The 19,265-nt window shown below is 36.2% G+C and overlaps 2 protein-coding genes across 2 annotated transcripts in view; both read left to right on the top strand.

The window, feature by feature from the left end:
• Window positions 1-19,265, top strand: part of TOPAZ1 (testis and ovary specific PAZ domain containing 1) — a 101,324-nt gene that overhangs the window by 27,433 nt on the left and 54,626 nt on the right. Inside the window, exons 5-9 of the mRNA XM_030330143.1 lie at window positions 2,507-2,571; window positions 6,735-6,871; window positions 8,263-8,348; window positions 9,080-9,205; window positions 10,727-10,790. Of these exons, the coding sequence (XP_030186003.1) occupies window positions 2,507-2,571; window positions 6,735-6,871; window positions 8,263-8,348; window positions 9,080-9,205; window positions 10,727-10,790 (478 nt within the window). The remainder of the gene's footprint in view (window positions 1-2,506; window positions 2,572-6,734; window positions 6,872-8,262; window positions 8,349-9,079; window positions 9,206-10,726; window positions 10,791-19,265) is intronic.
• LOC115523229 (actin-related protein 2/3 complex subunit 5-like protein) lies at window positions 12,048-12,981 on the top strand (the record flags this gene model as incomplete). The annotated part of the gene is given in 2 exon segments (XM_032594613.1): window positions 12,048-12,463; window positions 12,465-12,981. Coding segments are annotated over 2 exon segments (534 nt in total), but the record flags the coding sequence as incomplete, so codon positions are not given.

Genomic DNA, 19,265 nt, shown 5'->3' with positions numbered 1-19,265 from the left:
CAATGGAATATTACTCAGCCATAAAAAGAATGAAATCTTACCATTTGAAATGACATGGATGGAGCTCTAGAGTAATAGGCTAAACAAAATAAGTCCATCATAGAAGGACAAATACCATATGATTTCACTCATGTGGAATTTAAGAAACAAAACAAATGAACCTGGGTGGGGGGAGGAGGGAAAAGAGAGAAAGGCAAACCATAAAATAGACTTTAGCTGTAGAGAACAAACTGAGGGTTACTGGAGGGGAGGTGGGCAGGGGAATGGGCTAAGTGGGTGATGGGTATTAAGGAGGGCACTTCTTGTGATGAGCAATGGGTATTCTAATGAAGCTCTTCCCCATTTCAAGATTTAAAATTTTTCTTCTGTATTTCCTCCTGGTGTTTTTTTCTGTTGTTTTTTATTATGTTTGAATTTTTTATCTGAATCTAAAATTTATCTTAGGAGAAAGAAGGTAGAAACAATGTAACCTTTAAAAAAATTTTTTTGACAAATGGCTTTTGTGTGCTCTGTATTCTCCAGCATAAGAAAATATCTAACATATTTATATTCACACCTGTTGGTATCATAATTTATGGTTTCTGCTTCTGGTATCATGGTTAGTCTTTCTCCACCCTCCAAATTATACCTCTATTTTGTTTTTGCTATTTCTGATATTTTTTGTATTTAAATCTTTAATGAACCTAAAAAGTATTTTGACATAGGGTGAGTTGGTACCAAACTTATTTTCTATCCAGTTAGCTAGACTGTTGTTCTACTTCCATTTATTGAATCATTTTTTCACAAATTTCAAATGCTATCTTTAAATTTTTCAAATTTTTATGTATGGAACTATTCCTTCTTTTGTGTTTCATTGATTGCCCAGGTCCTTTTACTGATACCATATTGTCAGTTATTTGAAAAATAAAAATGGCAAGCAAAATAAAAATAAAACAAGGAACGCTTACTTTGAAAGATTCTGAAATGTATTATAAATCTAAAATATTTTTTGGCTGTTCTTATATTTTCCTAAGAGTTCTTTAAACACGTAAAGTAGTTTTTAAAGTGTATGAATTAATTTAGGGAGAACTAACATCTTTACATTTAATGATCTCATTCAGGGGGCCCCTGGGTGGCTCAGTTGGTTGAGTGTCGGACTTCAGCTCTGGTCATGATCTCACTGCTGGTGGGTTTGAGCCCTGCATCAGGCTCTGCTGACAGCTCCGATCCTGGAGCCTGCTTCGGATTCTGTGTCTCCCTCTCTCTCTGCCCTCCTTAGCTCGCACTCTGTCTGTCTCTCTGTCAAAAATAAATAAACACTTAAAAAAAATTTTTTTTAATCTCATTCAGGAACATAGTATATTTTTGTATTTGTTGATGTTTTATGTTTCTCACTTGATTTTTCTAATTTTCTTCGTAACAATAGTATATGCCGTGTGTATCATTATGTAATGTGTGATTATGTACTTTAAAAAAGAATAGTTGCTAAGAGAGTACATTTTCAGAGTTCTCATCACAAGGAGAAAATTTTTTTCTTGTTTTCTTCTTTTTGTTGTATCTCTGTGAAAAGATGGATGTTAGCTGAACCAGTTGTAATGATCTGACGATATATATAAACCCAACCATCATGCTGTATGCTTTAAACTTATACCATAATATGTATCAATTAATTCTCAATAAGACTGGAAAATGTTTAATAATTAAAAAATAATTTTTTTAAATTGAAAAGACTTGAAAGATATAAAGTAAGATATTAAATGGTTATCTCTGCTCAAATGATAGGTGATTTGGAGGTTTGTTTTCTTGGTGCTTGCCTGTTTTTTCAAAAGTTTAATATTAAGCATTTAGAACTTTCTTTTAATTGGAAAGTCACAATTCCAGAACACTAATGTGAAATGTTTTAAGTATAGTGATATGTAAAATACATACAAATACTTCCTTTTTTAATTTTTTTAAAATTTATTTTTAAGAGAGACAGAGTGCGAGCAGCGGGGGAAGAGAAAGAGAGGGAGACAGAGAATTGAAAGCAGGCTCCAGGCTCCAAATTGTCAGCACAGAGCCTGACACAGGGCTTGAACTCATGAACCACGAGATCATGACCTGAGCTGAAGTCTGATGCTTAACTGACTGAGCCACCCAGGCACCCCATATAGATACTTCTAATGAGAAAAATAAATTTATGTTCATAAATACCATCTGAAAATAAAAATCATTTGAAGCTTTTTATCTGAAAGAAAACAAATGTAACTTTAATTGTTCATAATAACTTTAAATGACAGCCTGTATAATTAAAAGTGATGTCAAAAGCTGAGAAAATATATTATTTCTATTAGTTTTTTTCTTAAGCAACAGTGGAATTTTTAAGTCAATATTCATTATTTTAAATAATACAGAGTTGTGCTTTTGGTTGGCCATCAGGTGGTGGTTTAATTAACATCTAATAAATTCTAATATGTCTGGTAAGCCTCAGCTTAATATGGAATACAGAGATACTCACTTGTACTTTTTAACCATAATCTCCTTATAGCATACATTTTCAGAAGAGGTGACTATTAAAGAAGAAAAAGAAAATATTTTTGAAGTTTGCAAAAGGTCTGTAACATTTTTAATTATGTAACTTTAAAATAGTCAAATAATTTGTATTTTGATTGTGTTTTTCATTCTCTGCTTTATGTACTTGGGCCACTATGCCGTAAGCCATATATGGGTATTATTAAATTGGTGTATCTGGTACCCACAGATGTCAGCGATACTGTAAGTTACCTTAAAGCTGTCACAAAGATTTTTGAGCCATTAAAATATTTTTCAAGGAAGGAGTAAAGAGTAGTGATAAAAGAAAAAAGAATGTACATGACATTTGTGAAGGTAAAAGCAGCTGAAATCAGATGAATATTGCAGTTTGCAGGTATCTGACATGGTTGTGGTCATGAGTACTGCAAGTTACAGTACACTCACTAGAATATATGCAAATACAAAACTTAGAGTTGGAAGATACCTTGGAGATCACCTGACCATCGTGCACTCCCATTTTGCTGTTGAGGCAAGGTACACTCAAATCAGGTGACAAATGTTTCAAGTCTTTTTATGTTAAGACGTAGTTTTCAAAGTGTGATTCTTGTAGTGGCAGCAGCATCTGGGAATGAGTCAGAAATGCAAATTATTTGGTCCCATCCCTGATTCGCTAAATCAGAAACTCTGGAGATGGAGCCCATCAGTCTGTGTTTCAACAGCGCCCCTTAGCTAGTCCTAAGATGTGCTCAAGTTTGAGAACCATTGTATTAAGGAAAAGCTAGGTAAGAATTAGATTGGCACAGAAACCCAGTACGATTCATGACCATTTGAAAATTTTTAAAGGAAAAAAATGACAATTTAACTTTTTTATTCTATTGAAAGCATTTTGCTTACAAACTGAATAGTGTCATTGCAGCCTGCAGAGTTTTATCATGATTTTGGATCTACCATAATGACCAGGAATGTTGACATTGAAGTCACTACATTACCCTTGGCTTCAGTCATCCAATCAAAAACAAAAAGAGTTTTATTAGATCATCTCTTCCATCTGTAAAATTCCATAATTCTTATTTGTTTATTGTATGTTATTGCTTTTGTTTTGAGGGAGGTTATTATTATTGAATGCACATATTAATTATGTCCCAAGTTGGAAAGAGAAGTATCTTTATTTTCTGTGTAATTTTTAAGCCCCGTCAATGCTAGTAAGTTTCAACTGTTGTAAGTGTGGGACCCTTTTCTTTTTCAACGTTTATTTATTTTTGGGACAGAGAGAGACAGAGCATGAACGGGCGAGGGGCAGAGAGAGAGGGAGACACAGAATCGGAAGCAGGCTCCAGGCTCTGAGCCATCAGCCCAGAGCCCGACGCGGGGCTCGAACTCACGGACCGCGAGATCGTGACCTGGCTGAAGTCGGACGCTTAACCGACTGCGCCACCCAGGCGCCCCAGTGTGGGACCCTTTTCTATTTTTACTCTCCACTGGTCCAGGGAACCCCAGCTGAAAAAGCTTGTTAGAATTGTTTTTAATCTCCAAAAAACTGATTTCCTTATCTATTAGTTGTCTGTTAGTCAGCTTTGAGATACTTCCTCCTCTCCCCCTTGCTTAAGTTATTTCTTTTTCTAGGTAAGTGAAACTCCAGAAAACTCTTTTTTTTTGGGGGGGGGAGGGGGTTTAATTTTATTTTAATTTAATTTAATTTAATTTTTTATTTTTAAAAATTTACATCCAAATTAGTTAGCATATAGTGCAACAATGATTTCAGGTAGATTCCTTAGTGCCCCTTACCCATTTAGCCCATCCCCCCTCCCACAACCCCTCTAGTAACCCTCAGTTTGTTTTCCATATTTATGAGTCTCTTCTGTTTTGTCCCCCTCCCTGTTTTTATATTATTTTTGTTTCCCTTCCCTTATGTTCATCGGTTTTGTCTCTTAAAGTCCTCATATGAGTGGAGTCATATGATTTTTGTCTTTCTCTGACTGACTAATTTCACTTAGCATAATACTCCCCAGTTCCATCCACGTAGTTGCAAATGGCAAGATTTCATTCTTCTTGATTGCTGAGTAACACTCCATTGTATATATATATATACATACCACATCTCCTTTATCCATTCATCCATCGATGGACATTTGGGCTCTTTCCGTAACTTTGGCTATTGTTGATAGTGCGGCTATAAACATGGGGGTGTATGTGTCCCTTCGAAATAGCACACCTATATCCCGTGGATAAATGCCTAATAGTGCAATTGCTGGGTCATAGGGTAGTTCTATGTTTAGTTTTTTGAGGAACCTCCATACTGTTTTCCAGAGTGGCTGCACCAGGTTGCATTGCCACCTACAATGCAAAAGAGATCCTCTTTCTCCGCATCCTCGCCAACATCTGTTGTTGCCTGAGTTGTTAACGTTAGCCATTCTGACAGGTGTGAGGTGGTATCTCATTGTGGTTTTGATTTGTATTTCCCTGATGATGAGTGATGTTGAGCATTTTTTCACGTGTCGGTTGGGCATCTGGATGTCTTCTTTGGAGAAGTGTCTGTTCAAGTCTTTTGCCCATTTCTTCACTGGATTTTTTTTGGGGGGGGTGTTGAGTTTGATGAGTTCTTTATAGATTTTGGATACTAGCCCTTTATCTGATATGTCATTTGGAAATATCTTCTCCCATTCTGTCGGTTGACTTTTAGTTTTGGTGATTGTTTCCTTCACTGTACAGAAGCTTTTTATTTTGATGAGGTCCCAGTAGTTCATTTTTGCTTTTGTTTCCCTTGACTCCGGAGATGTGTTGAGTAAGAAGTTGCTGTGGCCAAGATCAAAGAGGTTTTTGCCTGCTTTCTCCTCAAGGGTTTTGATGGCTTCCTGTCTTACATTGAGGTCTTTCATCCATTTTGAGTTTATTTTTGTGTATGGTGTAAGAAAGGGTCCAGGTTCATTCTTCTGCATGTCAGTGTCCAGTTTTCCCAGCACCACTTGCTGAAGAGACTGTCTTCATTCCATTGGATATTCTTTCCTGCTTTGTCCAGCAAACTCTTTTTAAGTTTTTCTAAAATTGGTTATGTAGGATCTCACATATTAAAATAGAGTTGAAACTGTTTATTTTTGTTTATTTTTTTAACGTTTATTTATATTTGAGAGAGAGAGTAAACAGGGGAGGGGCAGAGAGAGAGGGAGACACAGAACTCCAAAAGGATTCCAGGCTCTGTGCTATCAGCCCAGAGCCCAGCACAGGGCTCAAACTCACAAACTGTGAGATCATGACCTGAGCCAAAGTCAGATGCTTAACCGACTGAGCCACCCAGGTGCCCCTAGTTGAAACTGTTTAAATCAGCAACCAAGGACAGTAAATTTTTTATACCTTCTTCCCAAAGGAAGCTCTCAAGTACATGTATAAATTTATTAAATATACTTATCCCAAAGAATTAATTTATAACTCATTCTTTTTTCACTATACTATCAATAGAATAATTGGATAATCTTTTCTGTTAGAATGCCAGTTCAGTGCCTCCTTGGACATTTTGTCTGGCATGATCAAAAGTATTGTGCTCAGGGCAGCTGGGTGGCTTGGTCAGTTGAGCATCCAACTTCGGCTCAGGTCATGATCTCATGGTTCATGGGTTCGAGCCCTGTGTCGGGCTCTGTGCGGACCGCTCAGAGCCTGGAGAATGCTTCGGATTCTGTGTCTGCCCCTCTCCCTCTGCCCCTCCCCCACTCATGCTCTGTCTCGCTCTGTCTCTCAAAAGTGAATAAAGATTTTTAAAAAAAATTTTTTTGGGGCACCTGGGTGGCTCAGTCGGTTGGGTGGCCGACTTCGGCTCAGGTCATGATCTCGCGGTCAGTGAGTTCAAGCCCCGCGTCGGGCTCTGTGCTGACAGCTCAGAGCCTGGAGCCTGTTTCGGATTCTGTGTCTCCCTCTCTTTGACTCTCCCCCGTTCATGCTCTCTCTCTGTCTTAAAAATAAATAAACGTTAAAAAAAAAAATTAAAAAAATTTTTTTAAAAAAGTGTTCTGCTCCAGTTTTAACCCAACCACCTTACTCCTGCCTCTACCCTGGCCGTTCAACAAGCATTGGTTTTCTATGTAAGAAGGCAGGAATGCTTACTGAAAATAATGAAGAATCATGGTATGGTAACAGTATACAGCATGGTATATAGTATATACATAGTGTTAGGTTGTGTTTCCACTCAATTCTCATTACTTTAAAGGTTTTAGAATAAATTTAAATTCTGATTCTGTTTTTTTCTGCTCATACAGCAAAGATCCTAAAAATTCAGAGATGGTTGGTGAATGTCAGTTATCAACATTGGCCCCCAAACCTCTGTGCTTATCAGTGCCACCTTTGAATCTAAATGCTCATCAAGAAGACATATTACTGAAGCCCTGGATGAATGGTACTATTTTCTTAATATAATTATGTTGGCCTTTGATAGTATAGAAATTATGTGTGAGATTTTTTTCACCAAAAGCAAAAAAGGTTAAAAAAATCAAAACCAGCCTAGAATATGTTAAAATTAGGAAGTTTGTATACCTTCACTTAATACTTTTGATGGAACAATTTCTTAAATATCTGTACTTACGTGATAGTTGTAGTGCAAATAAATTATAGGTTATACCTAAAATATTCATATTTTAGTTGAATATTTTAGAATTATAATGTATTTTAAAATTTGTGTTAGTTTTTTTGAAAATCCATAAAGCTTTTGAACAAAATAAGCTAGATTGAGGAATGAATTTGGAAACAATAAATTTTCTTTGTGTAGCTCATACCTAATTGTCCCTTCCTGTTGTTGACTTCGTGCTTCTTGGTGTCGTGTAGGACTGCAGCATGTCCAGATGATTGTGTGTTTTATCTTAAAAAGCCTTAACAGATTTTATAATGGAAATTACAGCAAAACTCTGCAGCAGAAACTTCAGCTTTTTCCAACTTCTGTCTGAATGCTGCCAACTGAAAAATGAAATTATTTTAAATAAAAAAATAAAATATCTTTAGAAAAAACATTTCCAGATGTCCTAATTCTCATTTTAAAGGACCAACATTAAGGAATAGGGTGCCTGGTATATTAGTCAGCTCAGGCAGCCATAATAAAATACCACAGACTAGATGGCCTAAACAACAGAAATTTATTTCACACGGTTCTGGAGGCTAGAAGTCTTAATCAGGGTTCTGTCAGGGTCTAGTTTCTAGCTCTCTTCCTGGCTTACAGATGGCTGCCTTCTTGCTAAGTCCTCACATGGCTTCTCCTTGGTGCATGTGCATGGAGAGAGAGCAAGCTCTCTGCTGTCTCTTATAAGAGCATTAATTCCATCAGCTCAGGGTCTCTTCCTTATGACCCCATTTAACCTTAATTAGTTCTGTAAAAGACCCTATCTTCAAATAAACTCACACTGAGGTTTAGGGCTTGAACATATGAATTTGTGGGGTTCATTTCATAACACTTAGGTTTGTCAGTAATTTACTTAGAGATTTTAATTGTCTATCATATTTGTTTAACATGGAGACTGTCATTTGAGTGCAGTGTTCAGTGCTGCTGTTTTAAGGCTTTTAAGAAAGTATCTTCAGCTTAAAATGAGTTTAAAATTTTAGTTAGGCCTAGAAATACTTAAGGAGCACCAAAGATGTAAATAATTTCACAGGAATACACATGGCAGCATAGTCTGTGAACTGAGTATGAGTGGTCCAAAGTGAAACTTTAAAGCAGATAGTAGTAGTCATCTGTTCATTGTTATGAAGGGAAGAAGCTATAACATATTGGTATTTGATGTGATTCTTAATCATTTCTAGATTTCAGATTTCCAGGAAAACATTCTCTCTTAAAGCTGCAGAATCCTGAAACTTGTGAAATATTTAAGAGGGAAAAAAATGTAGGGGTAAGTCCCCCATTTAAAAAAAAAAAATCTTACAAAGTACATATTTTGGTTGTATTTCCCTATCATTTGTTAAGCACTTCTGGACGTTTACAGAGTTTGCATGACACTTGGTGATGAGAAGCAGAAAATGAATAGTAACTCAGAGGATATTCACATATAATGTAAGAAGTTGAAAGCAGAAGGCTGGGCAGGCGGGGTGGAGAGGGGATATCCAAAACAGAAAATACAGGATGGATAGTTCCTGGTGATAGAAGAGAAAACTAGTGATTTAAAGCTGTTTATAGGAAAAGTTTGTTGTATATATTTTGAATCTGTCATTTCTCTTTCTGTTAATCAGAAAAGCTAAGGAAAATCTGAGTTCTAAATAAATGCATCTGAAATATGGTACATATTGTAAATAGGACTAACTTTTTGTAAAAGCAAACAGGGCAAGTATGTGAGAAAGGGAGGGGATGTAAAACTTTTAAAAACATGTAAAGTAAAACAGTAGTAACTTTGATGGAGTATTTTCAAAATATTGCAAAAAGTCAGACAAACCACTTTGAGTTGTTTTTTTTCATTATTTTTGAAAATATAGATTAAGTTGGGAGTTTTATTTTTTTATCAAGTCAGCAAGCAATTTGTCTTGGTGCAGTTTTGGGTATAATTTCTGGTTCCTTCAAATGCTTTCTTACCTGATTATGGTATTTTTTTACAATTAACACAGAAAGAAAATTTATTTAATTTTCTAGGTGTTCCAGAAGCCCCTAGGGTTGATGCTACCCCATAGATACTGCAAATTTCATTTTAATACATTACGTGGCTGTGAGCGATCGCAATGCAAGTTTGCTCATGTGCCTGAGCAAGGGGATGAAAAGGTAAAATATGTAAAGTCTTTGAAGTAGAGATTGTTTTCAGATTATCTCAGTTATATGTTTTAAGTCAGATTTTCATTAACCCCTAATAGCATAGATGAGCTTTGTCTGGTTTTGTGCTTTAAATAAATCATCCAATCTGTATTCTTTTGTTTCTGGCTTCTTTTTGCTCAATATTTTTGAGATTCATCTATATTTTTTTATTTAATTATAAACATTTCTTTCTCATTGTAATATTGAATATTCCATTTTGTGAGTATATCAAAATTTATTTTATTGATAAATATTACTTTTGATTCATTGGATTTCTGAATTTGGGAATTACAGTAGTGATGTTATCAGTGTTCTTTCGTGTGTCTCTTGGTGAACATATGTGTACTTTCTGATGGGTTATACTTAAAACTGGAATTGCTGAGTCATAGGATCTGCATATATTCAACGTTAGTTGATAGTACCAAACAGATTTCCAAGGTGGTCTGCCCAATTACACTTTTTCACCAGCAATGTCTGAGAGTTCAGCTTGCTTCGTAGCGTTACCAGCTCTTGGTATTTTAATTTTAGCCATTCTAGTGAGTGGGGAGTGATGTCTTCCTTGATGACTTACGAAGCTGAGCATCTTTCAAAATCATTATTGGACACTTGGATACACTCTTTTTGGAAATCTCTAAATATTTTGCCTATATTCTATGGGATTGTCTTTTTCTTATATACCTTAAGAATTCTTTATATATTCTGGGTATAAGTTATTTATTGAGTATGTGTATAGCAGATAACTTTTACTACTGTAAAGGTTGCCTTTTCACCCTCTTAAGGTGTCTTTTGGTAAACAGAACTTCTTAATTTCTACGTAGTCCGATTCTGTCGATCCTTTTACGGTGTTAACTTTTTGCATCCTGTTGGAGAAATCTTTGCCAAGATCATGAAGATGTTCTCTTATATTTTTTCCTTTAAAAGGTCTGTTGTTTTATCTTGGCATTTAGAACACAAAGCCACCTGGAATTGATTTTTGGTTTTCATGTGAAAACAAGGTCAAGATAAATATTTTTTCCGCATGAGGATCCCTTTGTAAGCCAACACCATTTACTTAAAAAAAAACATCCTTTTCCCCTGTTGCACTTCAGGGTCACTGTGTCATAAATCAGCTAATTATATATGAGTGAGTCTGTTTCTAGGCTCTTTGTTCTAATCCATTGGTCAATGTGTTTATCCTTGAGTCAGTAAATGGCTATTTTTTAAATGACCTAAATAAGTTTTTTTTTAATTTTGAATATTCAGGAATTTCCTTCCCTCCCCAATTGCTTGCTAATCTTGCTATTTCCTTGACTATTTCTTTGTCAGAACATCTGTAAAATTAAGTTTTTATAGTGAATTCAGTACATATTTCAAATCTGTGAGTTAACCAACATCAGTTTTTTTATTCCATTGCTTTAAGTTCACTTTGAGAATAAGCAGAAAGATAGGATTGAAATTTTGTCTTCTTTATGAAATATAAAAAGGTAACGTTATATTTTTCATTACTTGTAGGTTTGTATGGATGTGTTTAAGAAATATATAAGCATCAACGAGCTGTGTTTGCTACAACGTGCAGGTATGAGACAGGGATGATTACTATAAATTCAAGAATGTGAGTATTTCAAGCAATGTGCAATTGTATCTTACAGTTTGAAAGTAAATTCAATACTTGTAAGTATGAAAACTGAATGCCTTAGAGTGGCTCTATTGGTGTTACAAATGATTAAAAATAAGTATGGCATTTTGGTTACTAAAAAATTATAATCCACCTAGCACTATCATTTTCTAAAACCAAATTGCATGACATAGATAGAAATTTTATGTATGTGTGTAAGACAAAAATATAACATAGATAATTGGCTTAAAATCTTTCTGAAGGGATGTTTCAGAAACTAGATCTTCCCTACATCTTTATCCTTCTCTTTTAACACTTACCCCTTGAGGCCGATGGCACCATCCATACTGAGTTCTGTTCAGTTCCCTAAGCAGGACAGGCTGTGTTATAATATCAGAGCCACTGCTGTCCCTGCTGTCTATCTGGGATGCCTTTCTTTCATCCATCTTCTCCACAGCAAAGACCTATTTATCTCGCAAGTTTTAGTCACAGGAAATAGGATTACCTCCTCTGTCAGCCGTTATCTGACTCTACTGCCTCATCCCATTCTCTGTCACCGTCTCCCCCTACTACACCTTGAGTGTCAAGAGGAAGGGACCAAGCTTATTTATATTTGTCACGCTGACACAGCCACCCAAGCCACATAGTATCATGGTAATAGAACATGTTAGCTGCATATTCATCAGCTTGAAATCTCATTTGGTTAAAAACAAAATTTCTGACAAGTTTATTATTTGTTTTGCTGAGTGACATCATCTCCCCAAGGATTAAAGGAAGCGTCTGAGGGAACTGCTATGACTGAACTTACTCTTACAGTAAGGAGGAAGTAGGCAAGGGAGAAGTAACAGGAGCCTATATAGAGAATGTACCCATCACCCAGGCATTGATGGGAGAAGCTGCATGATTAGATGTCAATGAACATGTATATTCCAGAAATAATTCTGTAGCATGAGATGTGGAAGAAAAATGGATGACATGAAAAAAAAAAACAGGAAGACTCCCAAAATTGTAATTCTGATTGTGTAAACATCTAGTGTATCAGGAGAAATATATTTGAATTTAGTTTTAAAACAACAAATATAGGGATGGGTGGTGGCGTCTGTGCACGGAGGAGGTGGAGGAGGCCCCTGGCAGCCGCTTCTTGCCCCTGAGCCAGTGCCAAGCGGTGTAGAGCCGGGGCAGGACCCGGAGCCGAGCCGGCTGGGCAGGCTCTGACTCCCTGCCACGGCCCAGAACTTCCATTGGGTGGACATCGACAAGTTTGATGAGAACAGGTTCCTGGGCAAGCAGGAGGAGGCAGCGGTGGCCAGACCATGCCCGGACCCTGGTGAGGCGGATGGCCTTCTGCAGCAAGGGGGCGTGCTTCGAGCATTCCGTTCAGCCTTGCAGAACTGTCCCATCAACACCAAGAATCAGGCCATGAAGGAACGGTCCCAGAGCATGGTGCTGAAAGTACTTACAGATTTTAAGAGCAGAGCAATTGAGCAGGCTGTGCATTCACTGGACAGAAATGGCATTGACTTGCCAATCAAGTACATTTATAAAGGGTTTGAGAAGCCCACAGAAAACAGCAGCGCAGTGTTACCCCAATGGCATGAAAAGGCATTAGCAGTAGGAGGACTAGGCTCCATTATGAGTTCTCACAGCAAGAAAGACTTTAAAAAGAAAAAAAAAAAGGACTCCTCTTATCTTGAGAAGAATTTTGGATGCACAGGCTGATGAAGAAGGGATTGACACTGGACCATCTTCCTAGGAATTCCCAGCTAAACTATTTCAGGACATGCATCCGCTGAAGTGTATTTTATTTTCAAGGTGGAGGGAGAAGTCGTCTGTTTCTTAAATCCTTTGTAGGATCTGATAGTCTATGCCTTTGTCCGCAAGTAACACAGAACTGATGTTGCAACTGCCTGCTGGAGTGGCTGGCGCATCTTGGCCAGGTGTCCATGTGTGCTCTGCCTATTTAAAATGGAGGAGGGACTATCTGAGCAGGTACAGATCCAAGGGCTGTGGTAAAAGGCAGAGCCTTGTTTTTTTGAAGTAGTAAAACTTCCAGGATTTGTACAGACATCCCTGGGAAGATGGGGCTCTCTTGGGTTCATTGTAAAGTGCCTACTGCATCAATAAAGCTCTTGGCTTATTAGAATGTAAAAAAGATAATAATAATTAACAAATAAATAAAAATCAACAAATACAGAGAACAAAAATAAAGACCTATAATGAATGAAAGTTGGTAAGAACCTGTGGAAATTATGTTTGGTGTGAAAACAGAAACTTAGATCAGTGGAACAGAATAGATAGCTCAGAATAGAACTAATATTACATATAAAGAATTTTAATATTTAGAAAGACCAGAGAGTTTGGTAAGGGAAGACTCATTTAATGAATGATGTTAGGATAACTAGATACCATTTTAGAAAGAGAAACGAATACCACAGGTATAAGGTGTAGGTCTAACTGCTCAGGCTCTACAGAGAACCTACATTGGTACACAGGGGAAGTTACCGAGTGGGTAGGACTCCTCATCCCCTATTTATCCATAGGTCCTCTTTTATATATTTTATATTTGATTTTACACATAAAATTCTCTTTCTGGAAGCAATTTTTGAATGTTTTACTTAGAAATAATTTCAAATTTCCAGGAAGTTGCAAAACTTAAAATAATACAAAGAATACCCACATATCCTTACTTTAATGTTTGCACTCATTCTCTCTATCCCCCTCTCCTTCTCTCCTTATGTGCATGTGTGTGCATGTGTGTGGTATACATGCACACACATTTTTTTCCCTGAACCATCCAAAAGTAGGTTACATGCATCATGGCTTTTTACTCCTAAATACTTCAGTGTATATTTCCTAAAAACAGGATATCCTCTTATGTAACCATGGCACATTTATCAACTCAGTAAATTTAACATTGGGTACAATACTTTTGTCTAAGCTACATTTGTATTCAAATTCTGTCAGTTAACCCATAATGTTCTTACATCATTTTCCCCTCCAGATCAGGATCAGTCATTACATTTAGTTGTTCTCTTTATGCTCCTTTATTATAGAACACTGCCATTGTCTTTCTTTGATGTGTGTGTGTGTGTGTGTGTGTGTGTGTGTATCTGTCTTCCCACCTAGATAACAACTGCACTGGCAGAATCTGGTACAACTGTTTTAGAACTCCAGAGTCTATTGAAGGTTTGCAACTTCTATGAGAAGACTTGAGGGATAAATTGGAGTTAATTTCAGTCCGTTTCAGCTCTTAGCACAGTAACAACTGCCCATGCCTCATCAGAGCCATTTAATGGGCAGCTGCACATGACTTCCTGGAGCAGTTTGCACACAGCTTGTGAGAGCCAGAGTGGGGAAGAAAGATGCTGTCCCCCAGATTATCAGGAATCTACACTCAGATTGCTGCTTCTAATCACAGGTGCAAAAGGATGGGCAGCTCTTATAGCACTTTTCCCCATTGTTGCAAGCGCCTCTCCTTCCTGCTAGTGACTTCCAGAGGATTTAAAGAGCTAGCAACCTTTTTTTTTTTATCCTCCCTTTCAATTTTCTCTTTTTTCCTTTACAGGAACAATTAGAGGCTAGGATATTCAAAAACAACTGCTGTATCCATTTATGGAGAAAACTAAAAAGTGACTATGCATGGGAAAGGCTCAGAAAAGACCTGAGTATACCTTAAGTTCACACATTATATAGTAATAAAAGTTTCAATATAGTAAGAAGATATAATAGTTATAAACATTTATATACCTAAAGACAGACCATCAAAATCTATAAAGCAAAAATTGACAGAATTAGAGACAGTTTTCCAATAATAGAGATTTCAGTATCCAATTCACAATAATGTATTGAGCAACCTGATAAAAGAGCCCTTGACACAACATACCAAATAGGTCTAACAGACATATACAGAATATTCTACCCAATAACAATAGCATACACATTCTTTTTGTGAACACATAGGACATTTTCCAGGATAGACAATATGTTAGGCCACAAATTAAGTCTCAACAGATTTGAAAGATACATATTGCACAAAGTGTCTTCTGTGACTGCAATAGGATAAAATTAGAAATCAGTAACAGAAGGAAAACTGGAAAATTCCCAAAATGGTGGAAGTTGAACAGGTATATCAAAGGAGAAATTAGAAAAAACTTAGAGACAAATGAAGATGAAGCAGAACATACCAAAACGTATGGGATGCAGTGAACGTGCTGCTAAGAAGGAAGTTTAAGGCTTTAAAGGCTTACATTAAGAAAGATCTTAAATCAACAACCTACCTTTACAACTTAAGAAACTAGAGAAAGAAAAACAAACTAAACCCAAAGCTAGCAGAAGGAAGGAAATGATAAAACTTACAGCAGAGATAAAGGGAATAGAGAATAGAAAAACAATGAGAAAGAAAATCAGTGAAACTGAAAGTTGGTTCTTAAACCATCAAAATGAACAAACCTTTAGCTAGATTGACTAAGAAAAAAGGAATATTCAAGTTACTAAAATAAAAACTGAAAGACATTAATGATTCTACAGAAAATAAAAACAATTATAAAAGAATACTATGAATAATTGTACACAAAACTAGATGAACGAATTCCTAGAAACCCAAAACCTGCCAAGACTAAGTGATGTCAAAGTCCAAATAGACCTATAACTAGTAAGGGGATTAAATCAGTAATCAGAAGGCTCCTGACATAATCCCTGCACCCAATGGCTTCATTTGTGAGTTTTACCAAACATTTAGAAAAGAGCTAATACCAGGACGCCTGGGTGGCTCAATCAGTTAAGCAGCTGACTTCAGCTCAGGTCATGATCTGGTGGTTTGTGGGTTCAAGCCGTGCATCAGGCTCTCTGCTGTCAGCACAGAGCCCGCTTTGGATCCCCGGTCTCCCTCTCCTTCTCTCACCACGTGTGCACTTTCTCTCTCTCTCTCTCTCAAAATAAATAAGTGTATAGAAAAAAAAGAACCAATAGCAGTTATTCTCAATCTTTCCCAGAAAGTTGAAGAGGAGGGAGCACGTGCTTACTCATTCTATGAGGTTGAGTTAGTCATTATTTTGATAGCGAGCAAAGACACTAAAGAAAACTACAAATCAGTATCCTTTATGAAACTGATAAAAATTCCTCAACAGAATACTAGCAGACCAAAGTCAGCAGCACATTCAGAGGATTATACACCATGACCAAGTGGGATTTTATTCTTGGAATTGCAAGGATAGTTCAACATACAAAATCAAAGTAATACACCACATTAACAGAATGAAAGAGAAAAACCACATATTCCTTTCAATTGATGCAGAAAAAGCATGTGGTAAAATTCAACATTCTTTCATGATAAAAACACTCCAAAAAACTGGGAATAAGAGGAGACTGATGTAAAAGCTGTATAAGTTTCTCCCACTATCTGAAAGTAAAGTGTTCTTAGGAAACCTTTCATAAGCCAAAGTGACATAAAGTGGAGAAGCAGTTACCATTTTGTAGAAGTGAAAATCCTCTTTAAGTTTCTCTGTTAGTGAAAATAGGTACAGGCATACCTCAGAGATGTTGTGAGTTCTGTTCCAGACCACTGCAATAAAATGAATATAGAAAAAATAAGTCAGATGAATTTTTTGTTTCCTGGTAAATATAACATTTATATATTATAGTCTGTTAAGTGTGTAATAGGAAAAAACAATGTGCATATGAACCTTAGTTAAACTTTATTGCTAAAAAATTCTAACCATCATCTAAGCCCTCCATTAGTCCTAAACACTGATCACAGGTCACCACAACAGACGTAATAATGAAAAAGTTTGAAATATTTCAAGAATTACCAAAAGGTGACACACAGACATGAAATGAGCAAGTGCTATCGGAAAAATTGTGCCAATAGGTTTACTTGATGTAGGTTCCCACAAATCTTTAATTTGTAAAAAAATGCAGTGTCTGCAAAGTACAGTAAAGCAAAGTACAATAAAACAAGGTAGGCACACTAAGCTAGGACTTTCATAAAAGTAAAGCAGATAAAGCAAACTTACAGAGAATGAGGGAAACCTGTATATAAAAAACCTATTGCAAATATCATGCTCAATGGTGAAAGACTGAAAACTCTTTCCCTTAAGATCAGGAACAAAGGCAAGGATACCTACTTTCATCACTTCTGTTCAGCATAGTCTAGCCAGAGTAATTAGGCAAGGCAAGGAAATGAAATGCATCCGTTTTGGAAAGGAAGAAGTAAAATTATCTCTGCTTGCAAGTGATACGATCTTATATGTAGAAGTACTAAAAATTTGACACCAAAAAAAAAAAAACCCTATAAGAACTAAAATATGAATTCAGCAAAGTAGGATATAGAATCAACATGCAAAAATCAGTTGCATTTTTGAGCAATCTGAAAAGGAAACTATAAAAACATTTCAATTACAACAGCATCAAAAATAATAAAATATTTAGGAGTTAACCAAGGAAGTGAAAGCCTTGTCTAATGAAATCTACAAAGCATTGCTGAAATTAAAGAAGGCCTAAACTAGTGGAAACACATTCCATGTTCACAGACTGGAAGACTTAATATTGTTAAAATTCAGCGCAGTCCCTATCAAAATCCCAATGACGTTTGTCTGCAGAAATAGAAAAACCTATATATTATAAGGAATACCAAAACAATTTTTTTATTTTCATTTTTTTCAAGTTTTTTTAAAAATTTATTATTTAAATTCAAGTTAGTTAACATAGTATTGATTTACTGGTGTAGTATTCGTTTCCAGAGTAGAACCCAGTGATTCATCACTTATATACAGCACCCAGAGCTCAATCCAACAAGTGCCCTCGTTAATACCCATTACCTACTTAGCCCATCACCCCACACAGCTCGCCTCCAGCAACCCTCAGATTGTTCTTTCTATTTAGGAGTCTCTTATGGTTTACCTCCCTCTCTGTTTTTATCTTATTTTTCTTTCCCTTCCCTTATGTTCATCTGTTTTGTTTCCTAAACTCCGCATATCGAAGAGCAATCTTGAAAAAGAAAAAAACTTGAGGAATCAAACTTCTGACTTGAAAGCTTCCTACAAAGCTATAGTAATCAAAAACTGTGGTACTGGCATAAAGACATAAAACCAATGGAATAGAATAGAAAGCCCAAACATAAACCCTCATGGATATGGTCAAATGATTTTAGACAGTGGTGCCAATACTACTTCATGGGGAAAGGATAGTTTTTTTCAACAAATGGTGCTGGGAATGCTGGCTATCCAACATGCAAAAGAATAAAATTAAACCCTTACCTAACACTATATACAAAAATTAATTCAAAATGGATCAAAGACCTTAATGTACAAAATGTACAAAAATAAAGCTCTTGGAAGTCTTAAGGGCAAAGGCTCCACAGTATTGGTTTCACAGTAATTTCTCAGGTATGACACCAAAAACACAGACAACAAAAGAAAAATAAACAAATTGGACTTTATGAAAATTTTAAAAATTTGTGCATTAACATACAGTATCTAAAGTAAAACAGCAACCCACAGAATGGGAGAAGATATTGGCAAATCATATATCTAACAATGGATTAGTATCTAGAATATATAGAGAACTCCTAAAACTCAACAGCAAAAAAAAGCAACCTGATTGAAAAATAGGTAAAGTACTTCAATATACGTTTTTCCCAAGAAGATGTACAAATGGCCAATAAGCACATAAAAAGATGCTTAACGTCATTAGGAAAGGGCACATAAAACTACATGTGACACCACCTCACACCCATTAGGATGGTTACTATCAAATAAAATGTTAGGATATATAGAAATTGGAAATCTTGTGCACCGTTGGTGAGAATGTAAAATAGTACACACACTATAGAAAATAGTATGGCAGTTCTTCAGAAACTTAAAAATAGAATTACCATATGACCCAGGAATTCTTCTAGGTATATACGCAAAAGAACTAACAGCAGGGTCTCAAAAGATACTTGTACAGTCATGTTCATAACAGCATTATTTATAATAGCTAAAATGTAAAGAAACCCAAGTATTCATGACAGATTAATAGATTAGGAAAATGTGGTATATACATACAGAATATTATTCAGCCTTAAAAAGAGGAAATTCTAACACATGCTACAACATGGATGGATGAACCTTGAGGTCATTATGCTAGGCGAAGTCAGTCCATCACAAAGAGACAAATACTGTGTGATTCTATTTATGTGACGTAGTTCGAGTAGTCAAAATCATAGAGACAGAAAGTGAGTGGTGGTTGTGGGGGGCTAGGAGGAGGTGAAAAGGGAGAATTATCGCTTAATGAGTGTAGAGTTTCAGTTTTATAAGATGAAAAAATTTCATGGAGATGGATGAACATTTTGAATGTATTTAATACCACTGAACGGTACACTTCAAAATAATGAAGATGGTGGGGCGCCTGGGTTGGTTGGGGCTCAGTTGGTTAAGCGTCTGACTTTGGCTCAGGTCA

The sequence above is a fragment of the Lynx canadensis genome, chromosome C2 (genome assembly GCF_007474595.2).
Source record: "Lynx canadensis isolate LIC74 chromosome C2, mLynCan4.pri.v2, whole genome shotgun sequence".
In the NCBI taxonomy this organism is placed as follows: domain Eukaryota; kingdom Metazoa; phylum Chordata; class Mammalia; order Carnivora; family Felidae; genus Lynx; species Lynx canadensis.
The sequence above is the reverse complement of the archived record's forward strand: the minus strand, read 5'-3'. Positions and strand labels throughout refer to the sequence as shown.